At 42.5% G+C, this 23,995-nt stretch overlaps 1 protein-coding gene across 12 annotated transcripts in view; it reads right to left on the reverse strand.

The window, feature by feature from the left end:
* TNIK (TRAF2 and NCK interacting kinase) overlaps positions 1-23,995 on the reverse strand; it is a 385,411-nt gene that overhangs the window by 43,594 nt on the left and 317,822 nt on the right. For all 12 annotated transcript variants that reach the window (XM_047730493.1, XM_047730479.1, XM_047730473.1 and 9 more), the window contains 5 exons: positions 19,524-19,688; positions 17,128-17,367; positions 14,038-14,144; positions 2,898-3,061; positions 723-820 (listed from right to left, as the gene is read on the reverse strand). In XM_047730493.1, the coding sequence (XP_047586449.1) occupies positions 723-820; positions 2,898-3,061; positions 14,038-14,144; positions 17,128-17,367; positions 19,524-19,688 (774 nt within the window). The remainder of the gene's footprint in view (positions 1-722; positions 821-2,897; positions 3,062-14,037; positions 14,145-17,127; positions 17,368-19,523; positions 19,689-23,995) is intronic.

The following is a 23,995-nucleotide window of genomic DNA, read 5'->3' on the forward strand; positions in this document are numbered from 1 at the left end:
AACCCGGAAGGGGGCAAATCCCCTTTGGGATTATTCTCAATCTGCCCCCAAACTTTAATATGTACAAACCAGAGTAAACCAAAAAGTCCTCACATTTATTTTATGGAAAAGGTTCTCTGAAATTTTAAAGAAAGTAAGTGGATAGTCACTCATCCCAAATTAATTTCCAACTTTCAAATGTCAGCCTTTACGCTCTTATTTCTTTTGCCAAAGCTATTTGGGGTCTGTCATGTCTCAGTGAGGAAGCTAGATTTCGAGTTGTCAGACCCCTTGACAAACCATGCTTATCACATTTGGATCCAGAAAAATACAGTCCTGAAGGCATGAAGAACAGCAAAAATACATTAATTCATACAGAAAATAATGTAGGGAGAGGGCGGAGCAGACAACAGAAAGCCACAGAACATGCCCACATCTCCGTAACTGCAGCTCCGCATTTTTTTGTCAAAGCTGCTGAGTAGAAATTATGTAATGATAGGAGTTATTTCTCCCCCTTTTTTATTCTCTAAAGTAGCATTAACGATCAGCAAAATGCCTAAAGGCAGATAAACAATCCAAAATCTCTTCAGTTCTTTCCTGATCAGGTATGACTTCCTTCTGGATGCTTCCAGCATCCACGCTTCTTAATCTCAGTGAAGTTTTGTTTCATAGTCATGAGTGTATCCCAAACCACTTGATCCCACAGCTTCCCTGGCAACTTAAGAGAGTTCAAAAGCACTCACAGCTGGTCGACTAGGTCGGGTAATGTCTCTGGATTCTTCTGGCTTCACCTTGGAAGGCTCGTGGGGGAGCACAGGAGATCCTTCTGACTTACTGTTGGCTAGACAGAAAAACAGGGGCCAAGAAAATTAATGGCCATCACAAAGTGTTGACTCCAGTCCCACATTCTGTGGTGAGTCACCCTTCAGGATTACTCAGGGGATACGTCATTCACTTAGGCAAATCCTCAGACACATCTGTGAAAACTGTTCATGTTCGTCGGGCAAATGCATTCAGGCTTGTGACCTGGAAGTCACTCTTAATCATAAGGAAAACCAGCAAGCACCACTGCCACGATCATTTACTGAGAACTAAATGTGCATCACACTCAATGCTAAATGCCTTCTACGTCAACTGCCTCATAGGATTCTTGCTCCCACCCAACGTGTGGCACTCTTTTCCCATTTTACAGTTCAATAGACTTTGAGAAATGGCATAGTAGCCTAAGGTCCTGCAGAAATTATAGGCAGAGCTGGGATTCTGTCTGGTTTGTCCAAGTCCTATTCTCAGTTATTACACTAAACCAAGCGTCTGTGTTAATATTCTATGCTAAATTTCTTCTTTTACCACTTACCCATTAGAATAGGTCATTTTGATGGCACAGAAACGTATTATATTCGATGGAATGGTTTTTAAATGGGAGGCAGGAGTTGTCTGGGTCCTTTAAGGAAGAAAGAATGAGGTGGGGACAGGAAGGAGAGTGCTGGTGACCAAGGGAAGAGCCCCAGGACAGAGGTACAGAGCAAGCGGGGGGGGGGGGCTCTCCAAGCTCCAGAGTGAAGAGCAACTTTCCGATTATTTATAGGTAGAGAAAATCTATCTGGTATAGGACAGATTCTTTTGTTGTAAGGTCTTTCCTGGGCAGAAACACTCTAGGGAGACATGGATAAAGGAGTGGATAAAGGAATGGATAAAGGAGACAACAGTGTTCTTAACCCCGAGGACCTAGAGGCCAAAGGAAAGATAAGAATTAAACCCAAACCAGATCGGAGAATTAAAATGATACCTATAACTTCAGTTTTCTTTAGTTTACTGTAAGGATAACAAGTGGCTTATGAACAGAAAAAAGATAAGCCAATGGCAGTTTTCTAAACTAAGCAAATTTATATTTGGATTAAAGCAACAAAAGTGCACATGACTATGGGCTGGGCCAGCGATGTGTGAAGAATGCATACGGGAGCAGCGGAACTCCAGTCCAGAGACAAGAGCATCGCACGCCAGGTTTCAACCTTTTCAAAATGGACAGTGATTTTACTTATTTAAAGCCTTAAAAAGACACTAGGGGACCACTCTGGTTGTGCCCAACGAAGAGGCTAAGAAAAAAATAAAGGACTGGTGGTTTTTCTCAGGCAGAGTAATTTGTTAATATTTGTCAGATTGCACTTAAGAAAGTTCTCGTCTTTGTTGCTTGGAAGCAAAATTATCTTCTGAAGGAGGTTGTTCAGAAAGAGTCAATTTTGCAGCAAGAAACAATGTGTTGTCGTGTGTAATTAGCTGGCCATTCTGCTGTTTTCCACAAGTTCTTCATTAATGAGAACTGCACAGTGATGAAAGACTTGAATAAATGGTCGGAGAGGCTCATTTTTTATTCCTCTTGAGTAGGAATAATCCAAAGAGTCAAATATACTTTTTAATTCAAAGGGTTTACTTCTTCTCTAAAGTGCATATGTATTCTATGTTAGTCTTTACAGGATTTCACTTTGAGAGATCCCTAGTATTATGAACTATATTCAGAACACCAAAGAGGGATGACTGGCGTAATGGATGGGAAAAGAGGATACTTGGAGGTACATGAAACTGGAAACAGGCAACAAATGGAAATGGCAATTCAGGTGACTCATAAGTGATGTGATGATCTTTTCAAATAAGACCAATAATCTATGATCTTCCTGGAAAACAACATCACCTGCAATGAGAAAAGATTTAGTCCAAACTCTGATGTCACACATGGGACCGGGGATGGTGGTTCTCTCATCTAAGGAGACCAAGGTCAAGGGCAGTTAGAGGACTCTGTAGCATCGCACAATGGTGGCCACACCAGGAGTGGGGAGGCACAGAAGTCTGGAAGTGAGCTGAGTCTATGCCCATCGCTCTCTGCCTGAGGCAGCGCTGTCAGGGAAAGGCAGGGGAAAGCTTACCTCGAACTCTGGTCCGTTCACTGGATCCCGCTTGCGATCCAGGCTGCGAGCCTCCCTGGGAGCTAGGCTGGGAGCTAGGGGTGCTGGAGCTGGAGGAACTGCCACTGCTGGTCCTCTGCAAGGGGCTCTCCAAGACGGGCTCAGTTCTGCGGAGGTCAGGGTTGCTGTATGGAAGGCAGAGCACTGTGACTACTCCTTCCAGATCTTGCCATTCCTAGACACAAGCACAGTCCAGCCCCGCCCCGGGTATAGAGGAGCAGCCAGAGCCCTTGTGTCACCCTGCATGGAAAGGGTCACTGGGAATGACAGTCATGTCATTCTCTGTGGAGCTCCCAGCCTGATACTGCTGATGGGATGAACTCCTGACCCAGTTGGGTCATCACGCTAAAGTATTAGCTCTGAAATGGTGCTCTTCAAAGGAGGCTTTCTTTTAAACCCTTATTCCCCTGTTCATTGTAAAAACAAAACAAAACAAAACAACCAAACCTTGAAAAATAATAGAAGATTTTAAAAAGGGGGAAAAAAAGAAAGCAACATATGCGATCTCTGACCCAAGAGAAATACAGCTATATTTTACTATTTGGTGTAGTATCTTCTAGACTTTTTCCTCCTGTATATATGGAAGCATGCTATGCGTTCAGTTTTGCAGCTTGCTTTTTCCCCTTAACATTGCATTGGGAGCAGCTCCTTAGGCTTACAAAAACAATAATGGCTGCTTAATAGTCAGCACATGGATGAATTAGTTGAACCGTTCCTCTACAGCTGTATATTATGGTACTGCCAGTACATTGGCCTGACACATGATACTGAAATGAGTATCTCTCCAGGCACACAAATACCCATCCCTACCTCCTTTCCAGACCTGGAATTCTTGGGTGGAAAGACATGAACTGGGATGTGTGTGTTGCATATGTTTGTATATGAGCATGTAATGGTTTCACCAGTTTTTGCTGAAGTGTAGGAAATGGTCCATCTTACTGAATCATTAACCACACTTTATTATGATCAGTTCACTAATTTGCTTTTTTAAGAAGTATCTTGTTTTAATGTTGTTTTAAAACATTACTTTTCAAAGAAGACATCCAATGGCCAACAGACACATGAAAAAGTGCTCAACATCACTCAGCATCAGGGAAATACAAATCAAAACCACAGTGAGATACCACTTCACCTGTCAGAATGGCTAAAATTAACAAGTCAGGAAACAACAGATGTTGGCAATGATGCAGAGAAAGGGGAACCTTCCAATACCGTTGGTGGGAATGCAAGCTATTTTCCACTTTGGAAAACAGTATGGAGGTTCCTCAAAAAGTTGAAAATAGAGCTACCCTATGACCCAGCAATCACACTACTGGGTATTTACCCTAAAGATTCAAATGTAGTGATCCGAAGGGGCATGTGCACCCGAATGTTTATAGCAGCAATGTCCACAATAGCCAAACTATGGAAAGAACCTAGATGCCCATCAACAGATGAATGGATAAAGGAGATGTGGTGTATGTATATATACAATGGAATATTATGCAGCCATCAAAAGAAAATGAAATCTTGCCATTTGCAATGATGTGGATGGAACTAGAAAGTATTATGCTGAGTGAAATAAGTCAATCAGAGAAAGACAATTATCATATGACCTCTCTGATATGAGGAATTTGAGAGGCAGGGCAGGGGGTTGTGGGGGGGGGTAGGGAAGGAAAAAATGAAACAAGATGGAACCGGGGAGGGAGATAAACCATAAGAGGCTCTTAATTTCATGAACCAAACCAAGGGTTGGTGGGTGTGGGGGCGGTTGGGGTAGGGTGGCTGGGTGATGGACATTGGGGAGGGTATGTGCTATGGTGAGTGATGTGAAATGTGTAAGCCTAATGATTCACAGACCTGTACCCCTGGGGCAAATAATACATTGTATGTTAATTTAAAAAAATAAACTAAAACAAGAAAAAAAAACATTACTTTTGAGGGAGAATAATTTTATTCACATTTATTTACCATTTATAATTCTTTGTCAATTGCTTAATCAGGTTCTTTGCTTATGTGGTTAGTGGTACATTCGTATTTTTAAATTTCTTTCAAGAAGTCTTTATATACTTTGGCTCTTATCAAAGGGAGGTGTGTTTTAAAGAATTATTACTAAGCGCTAATTCAAGAACAATACTAGTCGTCCCCACTTGTGATGAGCCCTTACTGTATTATTCACTTTCATAGCTTAACTGCCCAAACGGTAGTTATTTGCTCATTCAGTTGGTCATACCCAGCACTGGGTCAGGCATCTGAGAGACGATGATGAACAAGATACAGCCCTTGCCCTCGGCCAGCGTGCCGGTCATGCCCAGCCAATTTCATCCATGCTCTGCCTGCTGGGAGCCCGGGGCAGTAAGGAAGGGCCACCGGGGCAGCCACTCTTGGTGGTCGTGGAAGCTGTACTGGGACAGTGGTGGGAAACAACTGCTCAGGTTTTTATGATTTTGTTATAAAAATAAGCAGTCTCCTCATTCAAAGTTTCCAGAAAGGTCTTTTTAATTTATAACTCCTAGGCTTTTTCATTTTTCCTTTAGATTTTCACAATGCTGGGTCTAAACGGTAATTTAATTTTTTTTTTTAAGATTTTATTTATTTATTTGACAGAGAGAGACCACAAGCAGGCAGAGAGGCAGGCAGAGAGAGAGGAGGAAGCAGGCTCCCTGCTGAGCAGAGATCCCAGGACCCTGAGATGATGACCTGAGCCGAAGGCAGTGGCTTAACCCACTGAGCCACCCAGGCGCCCCTCTAAACGGTAATTTAGTGAGACCTGAAACCAAGAGCTCAAATCTGCTGCCAGCCACCTGTCCCATGGATTCCTCCGTGTTTCCAATGCCTTCGGTTCTCCAAACAGAACTGCATATCTTTGCTAACAGTCACCACAGTGTGAATGGAGACATGATTTTTAATGCAGGAAGTCCTGTTAAAATGTAATTTTACACTTTCATCTTGCTCCGCTCATTTCGACAATGTCAAGTGCACTCTGAACTGTGCTGGGTCTCCCACATTTCATGTATAAAAATGAAAATAATACGGTTTCTTCCCTTGAGACATTTGCATTTTAGTGTGCCAAAAATCTGGCCACAGAACAGCATCATGATAGTAGCAACTAGACCAAATAATTTTTTTCGAAAACACAAGATCCTTACTTTTTGCTGAGGTATCTTCCAAAAACATTTGGTTGAGTTACAAACATTTAAAAAAAAAAAAGATTTTATTTTTTTATTTCACAGAGAAATAGAGAGAGAGCAAGTACAAAGAGGGGGAGCTGGAGAGAGAGAGAAAGAACTAGACTCTCTGCTGAGCAGGGAGCCCGATGTGGGTCTTGATCCTGGGAACCTGGGATCAGATCCTGAGCTGAAGGCAGACATTTAACCAACTGAGCCACCCAGATGCCCTAAGTTACGAACATTTTTAAATACTGGGTTATTGGAAGACATGGTTGGTGGCCCTGAAAAACACATGTAAAAACAAAGATATCCCTATAACTTACTAATTTTGATTGTATAAATGTAAACGTTATGGCAACATTTATCTTTTAAGTTCTTATGGTGAAGGAGTTGCTAAGTCAACCCAGCAGTATGACCAATTGCAGCAGAAGTAATTATCAAGTTTAAGGAAAATGTTTAAAATTCTCAATATTGTTATGGAACTAAACTGCTACCATTTAATCGGCTTAAATAGATTTGGTTCCATACTAGAAACAGCTCTGATTTGGAGAACACCTAAAATGATAAATGTATAACACTTGCACAATATCCTACCTTTTGAATTCTCCTTAAATAAATAATCTTATTGGGGCACCTGGGTGGCTCAGTGGGTTAAGCCTCTGCCTTCGGCTCAGGTCATGATCTCACGGTCCTGGGTTCGAGCCCTGCATCGGGCTCTCTGCTCAGCAGGGAGCCTGCTTCCCCCTCTCTCTCTGCCTGGCTCTCTGCTTACTTTGATCTCTCTCTCTCTGTCAAATAAATAAATAAAATCTTAAAAAAAAAAAGAAATAATCTTATCTCCTGTCATTCCCCAATAATAAATTCTTTCCCATGCTCTTCTCTTATTAAACAGTGGTAGTTTATTTAATTAATTATATTATTTGATTAATTCTTTATTATTTAATTAATTATATAGAAATAAATTTTATTAATTTAATTAATTATGTAGGAATAAAATTAATAAAGTCCCCAAATACTTTTTTCTGAAAATTCTATTGCTAACCAACTGTATTGCAGATTGAGTGTGAGGGGCACACTAAGGCTTCTTGGTAATTGCTTCCATTTTATAGAATGGTAATGTAGTGTTCCTTGAATTAAAAAAAAAAAAAAACACAAAAAAAAAATCCAGCTATGAGGAGAGGGTAGCTGTGAGCTCTGAGATTTTTCCCAGCTGTTTGCGTGAACACAGCACTCCTTCAATCCTTTAACCAACACCATTCTATGAAGCACCTACTTTGTGAGCCTCATTTGACCAGTATGAGGGATGGAGGAAAGCACTGTCACAGGTATGAGGTGCAGGATAATTCTAGAGAAGGGAAACATGAAGTGGAGAGCACAGTGGATAAGGCAAACCTCTGTATGCCGTGTATGAAAGGACCTGCAAGTATTGTCAGTGTTTGGGGAACAACGAATGTGGTCCAGAGTGGTCGAGGTGGGGTCACCATGGGGACAGGTCTTGACTGGGTCTTGGAGTGGGGAGCAGGAAGTCTGGAGGAAGGAGCTGAGTGAGGACACAGGGGCTGGGGTCTTCCCGGGGCTCGCCAGTATGGGGAGGACACCACCGTGAGAGAAGAGTAGGGAGGAGCACCACATCTGTGTCAGGTTTCCTGGGAAGACTGGCTCATCGGAAGGGGTACAGTTGAGGCTGCAGTGCCTGTAAGGCTGGGCAGAGCACACAGACCTCCCAGGGCAGGGTTCCATCCGACCGGCTTGGGGAGAGAGGCAGGCTGACCAGATGGGAGGCCGCCACTGTCCTGATGAGAAGGCCTGGGACACGGTTGTCAAGGAGGGGCACGGGGACTGGCAGAAGCAGCTGGGATGTGCACACGTCTTCGATGGGACTCAGAGCCTCTTTCTGTGTGAAATTAATTGGATCCCACGGGCATTAAATCCCTGACCTGGGCCTCATTAGCACGAGTCCTCCTTGCTGGAGCTCACCAGCATGGGTGCTGGCTGGGTTTAATAGGCTGCTGTTTTTGCTGCTGGAGACTGAAAAAAACTATTTCATTTCTATATAATGCCACGTAGAAACAGGAAAACTTTAAAATGCTTTTTCTACCTTATTAATTTTGGGGGGAGGGAATATAAGTATTTTGAGAAAATGTCATACCATTCATATTATTCTTTTCCTTATTGTGTAGTAATATGGTCTGGCCTTGGGGCCATGGGGTCTGAGATAAATGCTTTTAGAGGGGATATCAGAAGGATTCTATGAAAGAACAGGTTTCCTTTGGTCACATATTAACTGTAACTACTCAGATCCAAATGTGAAAAAACTTGAAAACATTCATATATATTTCTTTTAAATGCTAACTTTTAGTCTGAACTTTTTAGTTCAGACATTTGCCATCCCACAGACAATGCTGTTTGCTCTGTAAAACACACAGTAAAGTGAAAATGTGGCAATTATTCCATTTACTTAAATCATATAAAAAGTCAAAACAGAAAATTAGGATTACAAAGTGATTTCTTGGCCCAAATACTTGGGCCAACTCTATAATTAACTGGCTGACTGCCAAAATTCATTCTACTTTGTTCTTTGATGACACAGCCAATGAGACCAAATGAGCCATGGGAACAGAGGTTTGGGATGGGACAGAGAATTATTTTTTGAAATTAAGCATTTAGTCATCAGGTTTTGACTGGGTGTTTCTGGCTTAATTTAAATCTTTTCATTTTCTGAATATACTTGTTTGATCAAATTTTAATTTGCTATAAAGGAACACATGAATCAAAGTTAAATAATAAAGTACATGGAATTTTTTAAAACAATATTTTAAGAAATGAACAAGTCAAATCTTGACTTGGACTCAGATGATCACCTTGACAACATAAGGCAGTGGGGAGCCCAGACAGCAGGTTAAGGACTGCACAGCGACGTGCGCATGCGTGAGAAGGAAGGACGGAACAGGGGCTGGGGGTCCTGGGGACTGACTGTGCTATCACAGAGACAGCAGCCACTGGGGACGGGAACTGTCACATGCACATAATGACGTGAGTACCAGCTCGAGCAGGAAAGTTTTGGGGATATAAATAGGTCCCAGGGGACGATAACTTTTCAAAGGTTGTCAGTATCATAGGAGGAGAATCGATAACCATAGGATGAAGAGGGGCCACTAACATAACCTGCAGATCGCTCGGTGGGAAAGGTGGAGGCAAGATGGTGTCTTGTCATTCAGCCAATCAAGAGTCCTCTCTCCTCTGGGCACAGGAGGCAGCAATGCCAGCTATGTCTGTCGCTAACCAGGTAAGCACAGCACAGTACTTAAGAGTGTGGACTTGGGTGCAATGGTTCAAACTGGAGGTTCAAATGGTGGCTCCATCACTTAGGAACCTTGTCACCTTAGGGCCAATAGACTTAACCTGTGTTGGTCTCCATCTCCCTTCTATAAAATGGAGGTGACTAGGGCCAACACCTCCCAGAGTTGTATGGTTTACAGAAGTCACCATTGGAAATGCACATCGGACATTGCCTGACATTATCATAAAGATGCTCCAGAAGTGTTTATTACAGAAACAAACAAACAAATAAGCAACAAATTGCCCCAAACCAAGCAGAAGGCAGAGATGCATAGAGGTCACCCGGTAACACTTTCTTGGCCAACTAATGCAACTAAAGTTGTATTGACTGATACATACCTATTTTAAAACCTATTCTTTACAGGGCTCCTTTCAATTTCGTGTAGTGTGTGAAGTCAGGGGAAGAGTGACATAATTGCAAGTTTTTCTCTGGGAGAAGGAAGGCTTTTGAAAATAGTAAAGCTCTGCTTTTTGCCTCGAGTTACAGGTACATGCTTGAACAAAGCCATTGAAATTCACCTCCAGAATCTTCCATTCAGGGTGCCAAGGAATTTGTTGATTTAAACATACCATTTCCTCCATTCTCAGAAATTATCACATACTCTGCAGTCACTACAGAATATACAACGTCTTGCACACAGTACCTGGAGTTCATCAAACTTGAATTTAAGAGGCAAAACCCGAGCTTTGTGACCATTAGCCTCTGCTTCCTCTTCTTTCTTTTTCCTACTGGCTTAGCACAAAGTGGCTTAATTCTCACTTGTATCACAATATATACCAAGAGAACCGCTCTCCTTGGTGGTTCTTCTCCAGGTGGGGACTTGGGGAACCAGGTTCCCTCCATATTCAGACACTGTTGCCTTAAACCTGCGATCCTTAAGTTTGCCACAGAAGAAGAGAGTCTCTACCTTCTTTTGCTTCCTTTAGATAAGTCATTTCACATATTTACCCCAAAGCAAAATAAGAAAGCAAGGCGAGGAACAGAATTTTGCCCCTAATAAGGCCTATCGTCCCGAAGAGCAGCAGGTATGGTATATCCTCTGACCTGGGGGCCCTGGACTCAGGTGGTCTTGGTTGAGTCACTGGTTCCCAAGGTCCCATGTGGCCCTTCACACAACAGGTCCTTCATATGCATTTACTGAATTTAGCAAATGAAAAATAATAATAATAAAACACCCTGAATTTTTCCCTTATTACATGTGTGATTTTCCTTGGGATCCATTTTTACTTTGCCAATTTCCCACTCTCCCTTAAGGATGATTTCAAGGTGGGGAGGACACCTGGGTGGCTCAGTGGGTTAAGCCTCTGCCTTCGGCTCAGGTCATGGTCTCAGGGTCCTGGAATCGAGCCCTGCATCGGGCTCTCTGCTCAGCAGGGAGCCTGCTTCCCCCTCTCTCTCTGCCTGCCTCTTTGCCTGCTTGTGATCTCTCTCTCTGTGTCAAATAAATAAAATCTTAAAAATAAAAAAAGGATCATTTCAAGGAAAAGAGCTGGGAGGATAAAAAGGAATACTGACCAACTCTAAGAAATACAGCTTATACCATAGTAAATACCATTGTAAAGGAGTACTTATTTCAAAGCAACCCCTTTTTATGGCTTTATAGATGGACAACTGCCTGAAAAATGGTACAAAAAGAACTATGAGAACTTCATCAAGAGCGGTAAAAACAGGAGAGTGTGCTTTACGGTAAAGCCTGCCACCAATCACATCTCTGTTGTCTGTGCCCGTGTGTTTCCTTTACACACCGACTCAGGGCTTGGCCATGTGACTGAGGTTGCCATCAGGGCATCAGCAAGGATGATGCAAGCAAGGGCTTGAAAAGGTCTTGTTCACTGGGGCCTTCACTGAGGGGAGGTTGTCCTGAGTTCGGCAAACAGTAAAGACCAGGATGAAAGACCACGTGACAGTACAGTTGCCCCATCAGCTCAGTGTAGCTGCATTCAGTGAGCCCAAGTGAGACCAGCAGAAAAAGTCATTAACTAAAGTCTAAAACTAAAACTAAAAGTCATTAACTTAACCCATAAGAAAGAATAAATAAGAACCATAAGAAATAATAAATTGTTACTCTATCGGACCACTGTGTTTTAGGGTGTTTTTCAATGAAGCAAAGGTGACCTAAAGCTATCTTTATCACAGTAAATAAACCAAATCCTACAGCTTTAAAAAAAAATGCAATCCAATCTAGAGTTGCAAAAATCTGATTCACATCTGAAGTGCTGGTCACTCGGAGATAGGTAATAACAAGAAGCAGAGTGTTCAGGGGCACCTGGGTGGCTGCTTCAGTTAAGAGTCTGCCTTTGAGGGGTGCATGGGTGGCTCAGTGGTTTAAAGCCTCTGCCTTCGGTTCAGGTCATGGTCCCAGGGTCCTGGGATCGAGCCCCGCATCGGGCTCTCTGCTCGGCAGGGAGCCTGCTTCCTCCTCCTCTCTCTCTGCCTGCCTCTCTGTCTACTTGTGATCTCTGTCTGTCAAATAAATAAATAAATTAAAAAAAAAAAAAAGAGTCTGCCTTTGGCTCAGGTCATGATCCTGGAGTCCCGGGATCAAACCCCACATCAGGCTCCCTGCTCAGTGGGGAGTCTGCTTCTCCCTCTGCATCTCCATCTGTGCTCTTCCTCTCTCTCTCTCTCAAATAAAATATAAAATCTTAAAAAAAAAAAAGCAGCACATTGCTTTGTAGGATTACTGCACGTGACAGGGATGTGGATTTCCCCTCCCCCTCCTCCACAATTCCTCTGACTTTCATTGTAGGTAAATAATTATTACCTCTTAGCTCCCTCCCTCCATCCCTCAGAAAAGCAGAAAAAATGCTGGCTATCTCACAAAGTCTGCATTCTTTGGACAAAGTACAAATTTAAGTGGTTCTGGGGGAAAGGCTCAGTTTGACAAGCTACTGACCATCAAAAACCACCTATCTTGGACCTAATGTCATTGAAATAACACTTCAGTGGGAACAAAGAGCTGCTTTCTTATTTGATTATATAATGACAGTGCTCTTTCTTTTTGGCTGATTGAAGGAAAAAAGACAGTCGAAATGACGCTCGATTTACCGGCAGCAAAAATTCCAAGCACCTGATCCAATGAACAGAGCCTGAGGGCAGGGTCCAAAAGATTAAGAAGCGCTGATAATTGGGGGCTTACTGCTGCTGGAAGAGGGGGACTGAACAAAGTTCACACCGGCAATCCCAGGGCTGCTGTTCCTTTGGCTCCCGGGTCACAGAACACTCTGGTCTCCTCAGCAATGCCTAGCAACACCAGCTCAGGGAGAAGCTGACAAGTCGCTGGGAAAAAATGGTCCGTTCAAAGCTTCCGACAAGTAGCATATCCGCTCAGTATGGGCTAACTTCTTTGTCCTAAAGGGATGAATGTGCTTAGTACAGTTCTATCTTATTTAGGGAGTAACCTCTTCCTAAAGCTCTTCATGTGAAGAGGAAAATTAGAGCTTCACCATCAAAAGCATCCCATATATTAAAGATAGGTACAAATCATCCTAACCTTTGTTTCCAGTCTGTCATTCTTCCTAGTGAGGGAGAGTCCTTCTCTAATGAACACAGTGAAGAATGTAACAGCCTGCCCAAGCTCATCCTTTTCAGAGTCTCAGCAGAGACCACTTGCTATTTCAGTTGATCCTAAAAAGCAGTGTATTCATCATGAAAGATCTGAGGGAAGCTCATAGAACTAGAGCAGCAAATGGCATCTGTTACCACATAAAATCAGCTCAGATACAGTCAAGATATTGTTTACTTCCCAGATTCTCCTGAGACCTCTACACCAACTGGTGGGGGGATGCAGTTTCCTGACTGTACGCATATCCATGGTTGATGGAAAATTCTAGGAGAGCACAGAGCAGCAGTGGAAGCATAAATGTATCTCAGTGACCCTCCATAATGCCACGGAGGTGATTTCTTGCTAAGAAAATAGTCCTTTTGCAATTTGCCAAGCCAGGAAGCCCTGAGGCTGGCCACTAATGCATTTCTTTGGCAATTACTTTGTAATGGCTTTTTTTTTTTTTTTTTTTTTAAAGTAGGCTCCACACCCAGCATGGAACCCAGCATGGGGCTTGAACTCCCCACCCAGAGATCAAGACCTGATTTGAGATCAAGAGTGGGAAGCCCAACCCACTGAACCACCCAGGCGCCCCGGACTTTGTAGTGTCTTCCTGGCTCCCACGGCACATTTCTTGACCTGATGCTGAAAATCACCTCAAACCAGTACATCTTGTTGCGCTGACTTCATGAGTGATGCTTTGGGGCATTCCAACCAGACTTTGATTTGCAATTTTACTCCGCAATTTTTAAAATTGTCCAGTGAGGCACACCTGCTTGGCTTCTGGACTGTCTCATTCCGTCATGCCTTCGCTTATTCATTCATGAGCTGCCACTGGGAGAAAGGCTTAGGTCTTACAAGCCACTGATCATGAAAAGCCAACACTGACTTCTCTGAAAGGCTACTGAAGAAATAAAAGATATGTGTTCTGGACCCACCAAAGCTTACTATCCAAGAGGCCAGTCAACATGTCTCTGAAGTGAAAAAAAGGACAATTCTTAAGAAAGCAATAATGACAATAACAGGTGGGGGCTTCTTCCTTCACCCTAACCATCTTCCTTGCCTTACCTTGCTCTGATGGGTTGAGATCCTAGTCTGGGTCCCAAAGCACTACCATTTCCAGGAGAATTCTTTCTGGCTAACGCTGGGGATATAGAAGTTGTTCTTTGAGGCACCTAAAAGAAAAACCAAGAATTCAGAAATATTTTCCATACAATAGCTCCCACAGGTTCCAGCAGCCTAACCCTTTTCTAAAATTTACCAAGAGTTACAGAAACTATCAGAAATGGGAAAGACATGGTGTTCATGTTTCAAAGAAAGCTTTAACTCCCTAAAACAAAATCACACAAAAGGCACCTTCAGCAATTATGAAGGAGAATGGTTTTCAGTTTTAAAAACAAATTAAAAAGCAGACCAAGCTAATTATTTTTATCACTAGGCTAAAACACTTGACCTCCTTTGCTTGTGTAAGAGTGGCAGATACCAGAAATTTCTCTGGGGTACCATTAACTCAGTTGATCATTAGAAATTGCATCAGATGAGAGTTATCCAGAGAAGCGGAACTACACCTCAACTGATAAACAGATAAGGAGATGATGAAATCTGGTGAGAGAGGGGGTATCAGGCTAGAACTTGGGACATAAGCCACAGGCTCAGGAGCTCAGAGAAACTCTTTCAATGGATCCTAAGTGTTACTACTTCCTAATCAACTTGAAGTCATTAATTAAAAACAACCCCCCTCGCAAATACTGTGCCTTGGAAAGTCAATTTGCAAATGGACTACAAAACAGAATTAATATTGAAAACGCCAGCAGGGTCTTCAAAAAGACTGTGTGCATACTATTAGGCACACAGTAGGAAAAGAGATCATTATTAGCTTATCTGACAAGGGCCTAACATGGGAATTTAAGTCTGCCTCACTTTATTAAACATTTTTAGTGAAATCAAATATTGAAAGTGTACTAAAGGGGTCCAACATGAGGGAAAAGAATAATACTTTATAAAAGTGACCAGGAGGGGTGCCTGGGTGGCTCAGTGGGTTAAAGCCTCTGCCTTCGGCTCAGGTCATGATCTCGGGGTCCTGGGATGGAGCCCCGCATCAGGCTCTCTGCTTGGCGGGGAGCCTGCTTTCTCCTCTCTCTGCCTGCCTCTCTGCCCGCTTGTGATCTCTCCCTCTCTGCCAAATAAATACAAATAAAATCTTAAAAAAAAAAAGTGACCAGGAGATGGAAATGTAGGTAACTTGTGATAACTGGTTGGATTAAACATTTGTTGGGTGGTTCAATCTTCATTCATCTCTTGGGGCCCCCTTTTTTTTTTTTAAAGATTTTATTTATTTATTTGACAGAGATCATGAGTAGGCAGAGAAATTTAAATAGTTGTAAATTAAATTAAATAGTTGTATTAATTAATAAAAATTAAAAATGAGTTATTTTTAATAATTTTTAAAATAATAATTTATTTAATTTGAATTTATTTTATTTATTTATTATAAATTTATTATTTAATAATTTAATAATTTAAAAATAGAAATTTATTATTTAATAATTAATTTAATTTAAAATAATAATTTTATTTCTATTTTAATTAGAAATTAAATAGTTGTAAATTTAAATAGTTGTCAAGAAGAAAGAGTCTAACAAATTCATAAAACCTAAAATCTTTATATGAATGTCAAATTTTCTCCTGGAGTTAGAAATGTATGCCTGCATGTTTTCAGAGAGCAGACCAATAACGTCCTTTTCCGTTTTCCCAGTTCTCGGGCCACTCCCCTGCCCGATCTATCTTTGACATTAAACTTTGCTCCCTAACTAATCTTTTCTGAAGGCATCCTTACTTCCACAAAAGGAGAGCACCAAGAAAAAAAGTCACAGTCAGCTATTTTCATTTCCAAAAGTCATGGAAATGCTGCTCTAATATCTTTTTGAGTGGAAGATGAGGAAGAATATTTGACAATCATTGGGTAAAAAGTTCTTTTTGCCTGGTGTCAACAATGGCATTGATCTCCGGAAATTGTGGGACATTCCATTTGGCAAAGCTCCTATGCTAAGTTCAGGAGAAAGGAAGAACCAAGAAGAACGTAATGCAAAAATTTCTCTAGTATTTTGAAATGCTTCCAGGATGTCTGCAGTGAGATGCGTAGCCACATTTCATGACAACTTTTGGAATGAGTAACAATGGGTATAGGTAAAAACAAAACAAAAGAAATGAATTCAGGATTATTCTGTCCAGTAGATGGCTAGTCATTTCACCCTATGGTTTTAGGCTCAGGAGTTAAATTATGACCTGGGCTAAAGGAGCTTTCCTTAAACGGAGCCGATTTTAAAAGCAGTACTATCATCTGAACACCTGCAAACCTATTTGTGTTATTAAAAGTAGAAATAAATCAATTTTCTACTTTTTATCTGGAAGTTTTCAATTCGTTTAGATGTAGTTTCAGTCACTGATGAAAATACCCATTATTCCACTTCTCTCTCTCTCTCTTTTTAAAAAGATTTTATTTATTCATTTGAGAGAGAGAGAGAGAGACAGAGCACAAGTGGGGGAAGAGGCAGAGTGAGAGGGAGAAGCAGACTCCCTGCTGAGCTGGGAGCCCAACACGGGGCTTGGACATGGAGACTGAGACCTGAACCGAAGGCAGACATTTAACCATCTGAGACACCCAGGTGCTCCCCCACTTTCCTTCCTTCCTTCCTTCCTTTCTTTCTTTTTTTTGTGTGCGGGTGTGTGTTTTTTTTTTGTTTGTTTAAGTAATGTATACGTCCAATATGGGGCTTGAACTCACGACCTGGAGGTCGAGAGTCACATCTTCTATTGACCGAACCAGCCAGGCACCCCCATTATTCTGGTTTCTTAATGCAGACAGTAAAATAGTTTAGAATGCTTGAAGTTGAGAGTTCTAATTCTGGATATAGGATAGATGTTTCCAAGTCACTGAATTACCTGAGCCTCTATTTCTTGGGAAAATGAAGGTCAGAAGTGATAAATGACAATCCAAGTCTTAGCTTAGGAACAAGAAGGAGAACATGAGAAAGGGTGCTGCTCTGGCATTCTCAGGTTCCTCATTACTATAGAAGGTCTGGAATAGAGATGCTAATACTAATGATGATGAACAATGATGATGATGATAGTTACGATGAAAGCATGCTAGCCTATTACCTTTGGTGGAATGTCTTCTTCCTGTCGTAACCAAGAGCTTCGGTCAAACTTCTCAATGCGAGTGGGGAGAGGAGGGTTTTCGGAGGTGGGATCCGAGTTCTGGCGTGGCATCTCAACGCGGTGAGAGGTCACGTTCAGAGCCTCCTGAAACCCAGAGAGGCCCTTGGTGGGCTGCTCGTGCACTGACTGGGAGGCGGTCAAGGCAGGTCCCTGGGATTTTACTGCTACCAGATGTGGAATCTAAACATCAAACCAACAGTAGAGCAACTGTATTAGAAGAAAAAGCAGAGCAGCTACTATGTCATTCAGTGGAAAGGAAAATACCATTTTAGAGCATGAGATGAGAACTGGAGGACACAGAGACCATCACAGCTGTCTCCAGCAAGCTTCCAGAAGCTCCTCCGAACTTCCCATTTACAGCCATATGTAGGGCTGACCCAGGGCGCCTGACCAAAATTAACTGAGTCACTCGGGACTTCTAAGAAGTAGGTGAAATAGGTGTGATGCTAATAACAGCCAGTTTCAGTGGACATTTACTGGCCAGCAGTATAATAGATTTACAAACACTTTTCTTTGAATATTATAAAATTCCTCCCTCAAAACCCTTAACTTTGACTTCAGAAAGCTCTATCACTCTGTAAAACAAAAACTGCTCTGGGTATCTTACTCCTCATGAACTCACTACATCCACCATGAGGTGGATACAATCATTTTCAACCTTTTTCATGTGAGACTGGAAGGTCTAGAGAGGTTAAGTAGCAGCCTGGACCTCAAGGCTCATACATGCCAGGGTCCGGACTGGAACCCTCACGCGCCTCCTGGTCCCTACCCCTAACTCTAGGCTCTTCTGCCTTCTGGTTAGCTGGTTCTCACCACCCATGATCTTATATATCTCTCCACACCAGGATGTTTCTTTTAGAGGTGTGAGCCCCCTAACTGGGCGTGCGTTGGTATTGTTCATGCAGGGAAGACCTGCTGTCTTTGGGTAGAAATGTGGCTCTTTAAGACAGATCACGAAAATCCAAAGTTCAGAGTGTTCTTGACCGTTAGCACTCTTCTCACTTCATTGTTACAATCTCGAAGGTAAAACCCCTGGAGATGGGAGCCAAGTTGGTATGGGATCCCTTGGTTTACACTGTGCCTGGCACGGGGAATGTGGTCAATGGATCTCGGCTGGGGAAACATCTAGAATACTTTCTAAATTAAACGCTTAAGTAAAACACTAATCTACTATCTGCTTTGTGCAAGGGACCTATCAGACCCTCTTTGTTCTGAAATCTCAAATGCGAGACCACTGGGGAGAATTTCCACGGCCCTCTCTGCCAGCCTGGCCCTGCTCCTTTTGCCCTTGAAGTCTTATCCCTGGAGCAGCCCTGCCCTTGCCTCTTCAGACCCTTTTCGGTCTGAAATCTGAAATGTTATTAATTACAGCTCAGAGAAAAATCCTCAAGGTCTAGTTCAGGTGAATGTTATCCTTCCACCAGGAAAGAACTGTAACCAATCACATTTTTGTTAATGTTAATTACCACGAATGTAATAATAATATTAAAATAGAGCATATTTTAAAAACGCATCACAAAACACATCCCTATTTAAAAGAGTTTTCAAAGACATTTGGGTGAAACCAGCTGCATCTGCATCATTACCTTTATTTTTCATAAAATTCCCTACTTTATTTCACTTCATATTTCATTTTTAGTGTTTACAATTTCAGAAGTCCTCTAAAACCTCCCGAAACGTGTCCAGGAGTGGAGTAACTTTTTTCTTTTTTAAATAGCTTACACCAGTGGCTCTCGAGTCCTAGAGTGCTTCAGGAGCATCCGGAGGGCTTGCTAACATGCAGACCGCCAGACCCCACGGACGTGCTGATCAGCAGGTCTGAGGCGACCGGGGAACCTGCCTTTCTACCAAGTTCCTGGGTGACGCTGATGCTAATGGTCCGTGACCACCCTCTGGAAACCACTGGCTTAGAAGACACAATTTTATCCCAGGTCATTTCGTTTTTCTGGTTAAAGACCATGCCCAAATCCCAATGAACAGAACATAATGTAATAGTTTATATATGACAGATATCTATACAAATGCTAGCTTGATGATTGTAACTGAACGGATGCTTGTTCCAACCTGGCAGACACCCCCAAGGGTCTCCAGAGAGGCCGGTTTACCAAGAGGTGACCCTGCCGTTGGCTCAAAGTTAAGGAGGTTGTCTTTTCTTTCTCCTCTCTTCCCCCATCCTTCAAATCCAGTGAGGTCACCTCTATTACTATAGGTTCTGCATTAAGGGCCGTTGTTGGACTGGTCCTATGTATGAATCCAAGTTACAATCCCCTGTTCTCTTAGTAAGCTTAACTGTACACCCAGCTAAGATGGCCGATGGAAGAAAGCCAGGAAGGTACCTGGGGATCGACGGGTCTGAGCATGGGTGGTGTTCGAGCAGGCTGAACCCCACTGATACTGAAGGACTCCGACCTCGGGGGAAGGTTGGGGTCAGAGATTCTGTTGGCAACCTTGTGAGGCATGGCTGGAGAACTCTGCCGGTTGAGCCTTGACCGCTCTTCCACCTAGAAGCAAAAAAAAAAAAGAAAGGTGCTTCAGTGGGTAGATGGACGGAAGCTGTTTTGCTGCCTTGTAAGGATTCTCTGTAGTCACCTGCACAGCCATTTTTGGGTCCCTCTGATCAATTCATCTTCAGGGGCCCAAACTCTCCATACCTGCTCTGCAGTCTTGAAAAAGCTCCTTTCTGTCAGAGTAAGCACTAGCTCAAAACACACGGACCTCGTAAGCTGTCACCCTTTGCTCCCTGGTATCCTGTGCTATTTCAGTTAGTGGGGAGTTTGGGACCTGCTTAAGAGTTTACCTTGCACTGACTGGATATTTCTCTTGCTGACGGGTCACAAAGCCATGGAGTCAGTGAGGGACAGGGAGGGAACTGGGGTGGGCATTGAGACTGCTCGGGAAAGCAGAAAACTCCTCACAAGCTGACTCAGGCAACAGGGGAGGAAAGACCACTCACCCTGCGTTTCCTCACAGGCCCTACTGATAGGCCAGTGGGTGTTTCAGGCGCTCTCTTAATGAGCAGACCTATCTTCAGACGGCCTGTATTGTTTCTTTTCCCCTCGTTAGGACCCTGTCTTTTCACTTGTCTCCCTCCTCCCTAAAATACGCCTTTCCATTTCCAGCCTGGACTCTGCTGCCTCACTCTGTCCCCTTCTCCCTCTTTGTCCCTGTGTGACATTCGTTCTCGCTTCTACCCCTCCCTTCTCCCCACCTCCAACCCTCTCTCTTCTGGGGCCACTTTATTTCCCTTGTCATCCCCTTTCCTGCTGAGTCTCTCAGCCCAAAGCAGGTAACTGATCAGAAGGGTTCCGCAGGAAAGGCTCACAGTCCCAGGAATGCCCTTTTTTGTGGGGAAGATTCCCCTCAGTTCATGTCTGCAGCAGACAGACCATCACAGAGGCTATTTCCAAATGGAAATTCAGATAAACAAGATGTACACTGCAAGGCATGATTTAAGACCTCTGACAACTTCAAGAGGTCTTAGCCCTTTTCTTTCAGATGCATCTCAGCCTGTCCTTTATTTCTTTCGGGTCAATTTGGCAGCTGTATTTTCCAAACCTGCCGGGCAGCCCACCCACCCTGACGACTCTTCAGTGTGAGCCTGAGCTCCCTTTGCTGTCTCACTGAGGAGGGTTCCAAGGGCCCATCCCAGAACCCACACACAGACCCAGACATATCTGTATGGAGCTCTCTATTCATTTCATGGCCTGAGTTGAAAGAAAAAGTCAAAAGAGCTATTCTTTCCCATCCTTCCTATTCCATTTTGGATCTTTCTAGAGGCAGACTGAGTCTCATATACAGAATAAGTCTGTTTTGCAGCCCTCATATTAACTGCAAACATTTTAACATAATAAGGTATGCTGCAGAATAGAAAACCGTCCCACAGGGACAACTCAACATCTCCTCTCCCACCATGGCTGTGCAGGGTACCTACAATTGACATCCAGTTGACTTTGGTTTTGAAACTCCATGTCCCGGAAGCTTACCACACACCAAAGAGTGTTAGCTACCACGAGCCAGACCTATAAACCAGAACATGTATACTTTGTGTGTGCGGTGGGCAAAGTATTACATCAGCGGTAATTATTTGGCTGCTGCACTGAGCAAAGGAAATGAATAAAGCCAGTTCTGAGCTGAGACCAGAAAGAGAAAGTCCCACAAAGACCACTGTGGCAGATCAACTGAAAGCAAGCCATGCAATGTATTGCTTTTCTAAATACTAAATACTAGAAAAGAAAGTGACTGTTTCCAGACCACAGGAATTGGTCAAACATTAGCCATTTTCTTATTTCCATGGAAGATCGTTAATAGATAAATGCCATGTACGAGCACCTCTCACCATCCAAACTCCGAGAGTCCAATCCATTTGCTGTCTGAGCTAAGGAACCCAAGAGATTCAGACACATTGTCAGAGAAATATCTGGTTTTCCAAACCATAGGTACCTGTTACCCGACAGTCAGGAACCAAATGTATTCAGAGTGGAGACTACTTGCCATTTTTATTTTTTTAAGCTGTAAAATACACTCAGTTTTAAACACACAGAGACAGCACATTAAGAACAGCACTAGAAAAAGTCTGCCTTGAGGAGATGGAGTCAAAAAAGACTCCATCTTGAGCAAAGAAATCATAAAGAGTTCTTTTGGCAACAACCAGCAGGAAGGTTCCAGTAAACGAGGTATTCTTACCACAGGCCACATGGGCTTGATGGCTGTCATGGGAAACGAACAGGGCAGAAAAGTGAGGGGCTGACTTTCATAGGCAGCTAATGGGTTTGATTAGTCGTGAATAACTATTACTCTCTAGTAAACTTCCTTATGCCTTCTATCAGGTGGTTTGCATACGAAAACCTACAATTCGTATGTGTCAGGCTGTACCATTCTAAAACACATGGTATAGATCATCTATGGTTACACTGCGCAAATTATTTCAGGATGATTCAGTCTGGTGAAATTTCCTGGGTTGGAGCTTGTCCAGAGAAGTCTGAAAATCTATGAGAAAGGTGTAATAATGAGCCATTTGGCTACATACTTTGTCTCAAGAGAACCTTGTCCTAAGGTTTTCAGGAAGAAAATGCTGCCCATTGCTTTTGCACCAAAGGAACAGCATGAGGACTGGAGCAAAGATATCAAATCAAATACCCGACTATCAGACAAAGAAAGGAGAAGTTAGGTGGGGTATCTAGGCTCAGGCCCCTTCTGATTAATTTGGTAGTGGGCAAAGGCCTGTCTCCTGATTCACCATATCTTATTCTAATAATTGAAAAGGAGATGGATATGTGAGTTAGACCAAAAAAAAAAAAAAAAAAAAAGTGTGTTTTGTTTTGTTTTGTTTTTCACCCAGAATAAGGATATATGTGATTCAACACTGCAGTATAATGAAGATATGTTTTGATTTGCCTCAAGTGATACTAAAAATAAATCTATGAACTGAGCCTCTATTCCAACCTCCTGCTCCAAGGAGATGTCAAATGTCACAGTATCACCAAAAAAGAATGTTCTAGTAGCAAGAGACACAGAGTCTCAAGGTGCTGGACCATGACAACAAAAGATACTGGTTATGAAGGATTGCAAACTTGAAGGGATTATCAGTGGACACAGAGAACAAGAATAGGAGAGACTGATCAGTTTTAGTACAAAACCATTTTTTTTTTCTCATTAAAAGGATGGTTTTAACATCAAAACTAAAATGTGGAGAGATTTAGATCACCTCAGCAGAAATGCTTTCCTATGTGTTGCTGCATTACAGGAGAAAAAAGAAACATAATTGTGGTCTCAGAAATAAAATTCTGCTCCAGGGATGGCTGTGTTGTCCACGGGGTTCTACAAAAGTGATGTCTAAGGCCTCTGAGACACATAAAGGCTATCTAAACACAGAAGACCTGAAAATAAATTTGTTGATTACAGGACTTCAAAAAATTTCTCAAAATAAATACAAATATGGTTAAACATGTATAAAAGGAAACACAGCAATGTCAATTGTTAAATTAGTTTGTACGTTGACAACAATTCATTGCTTACAATGTCTCACTTAGCAATAATGAATGAAAGCTGCTGAGAGAAAAATCTCAGAACAAAATTATAGCAGTAATTTTTTAGACGTTGACAGCAAAAATATATTTACGACGTCATATGGGTGCATTTTTATAATATTTTATATGATGCAGTGTATGAGGGGTCCATGAAAGCCTAGAAGGCCTTACTTAAAAGCTTATTTATACATGGTGAATTAAACACAATCATATGGGAATTCCTTTTCTTCCAACTGAACAACTGATGTTTTTGTTTTTACTGGCAATGCTGGAGAAAGAGAAAGAAGTCAACAAATAACATTTAGGTACTCACTAGACCTTTAGGACCCTGCAGTCACTCTGGTCACATAAAGAGCTGTGTCATATTGTTCTTTGGCAAAACCGCAGGAGCAGGAGCAGATGCGGGCCGAACAAGACTGGGCACACGCCTTCTCTGAGGCACCTCTGAGAACAGGGACACTCTCATTCATGTGAAATGCTTAAAATGGAGTTTCATCTGAAGTCAAAAGCCTGGACCACTTGTCCAGAGAAGAGCAGAGAGGTCTTCCTGGGGATAGAGCACGTAACTTAAAAATAATTAGGCAAAGCTTTCGCGTTGAGATGGGAAATGAAGACGTGTATTTGTATCACTGGGTGGATGGGGGTCGGGGAGATGGGGCTCCACGCGGACTGCCCTTGTGAAATCCAAAACAGAAACAACAGAGGCCAAACTCCTTGTGGGGGACAGTGGCCTTGGAAACAAAACACGACTGTGTTGAAGACTAGATTTCATGTGTTTCTGC

This window comes from Lutra lutra, chromosome 1 (assembly GCF_902655055.1).
Source record: "Lutra lutra chromosome 1, mLutLut1.2, whole genome shotgun sequence".
Taxonomy (NCBI): Eukaryota; Metazoa; Chordata; class Mammalia; order Carnivora; family Mustelidae; genus Lutra; species Lutra lutra.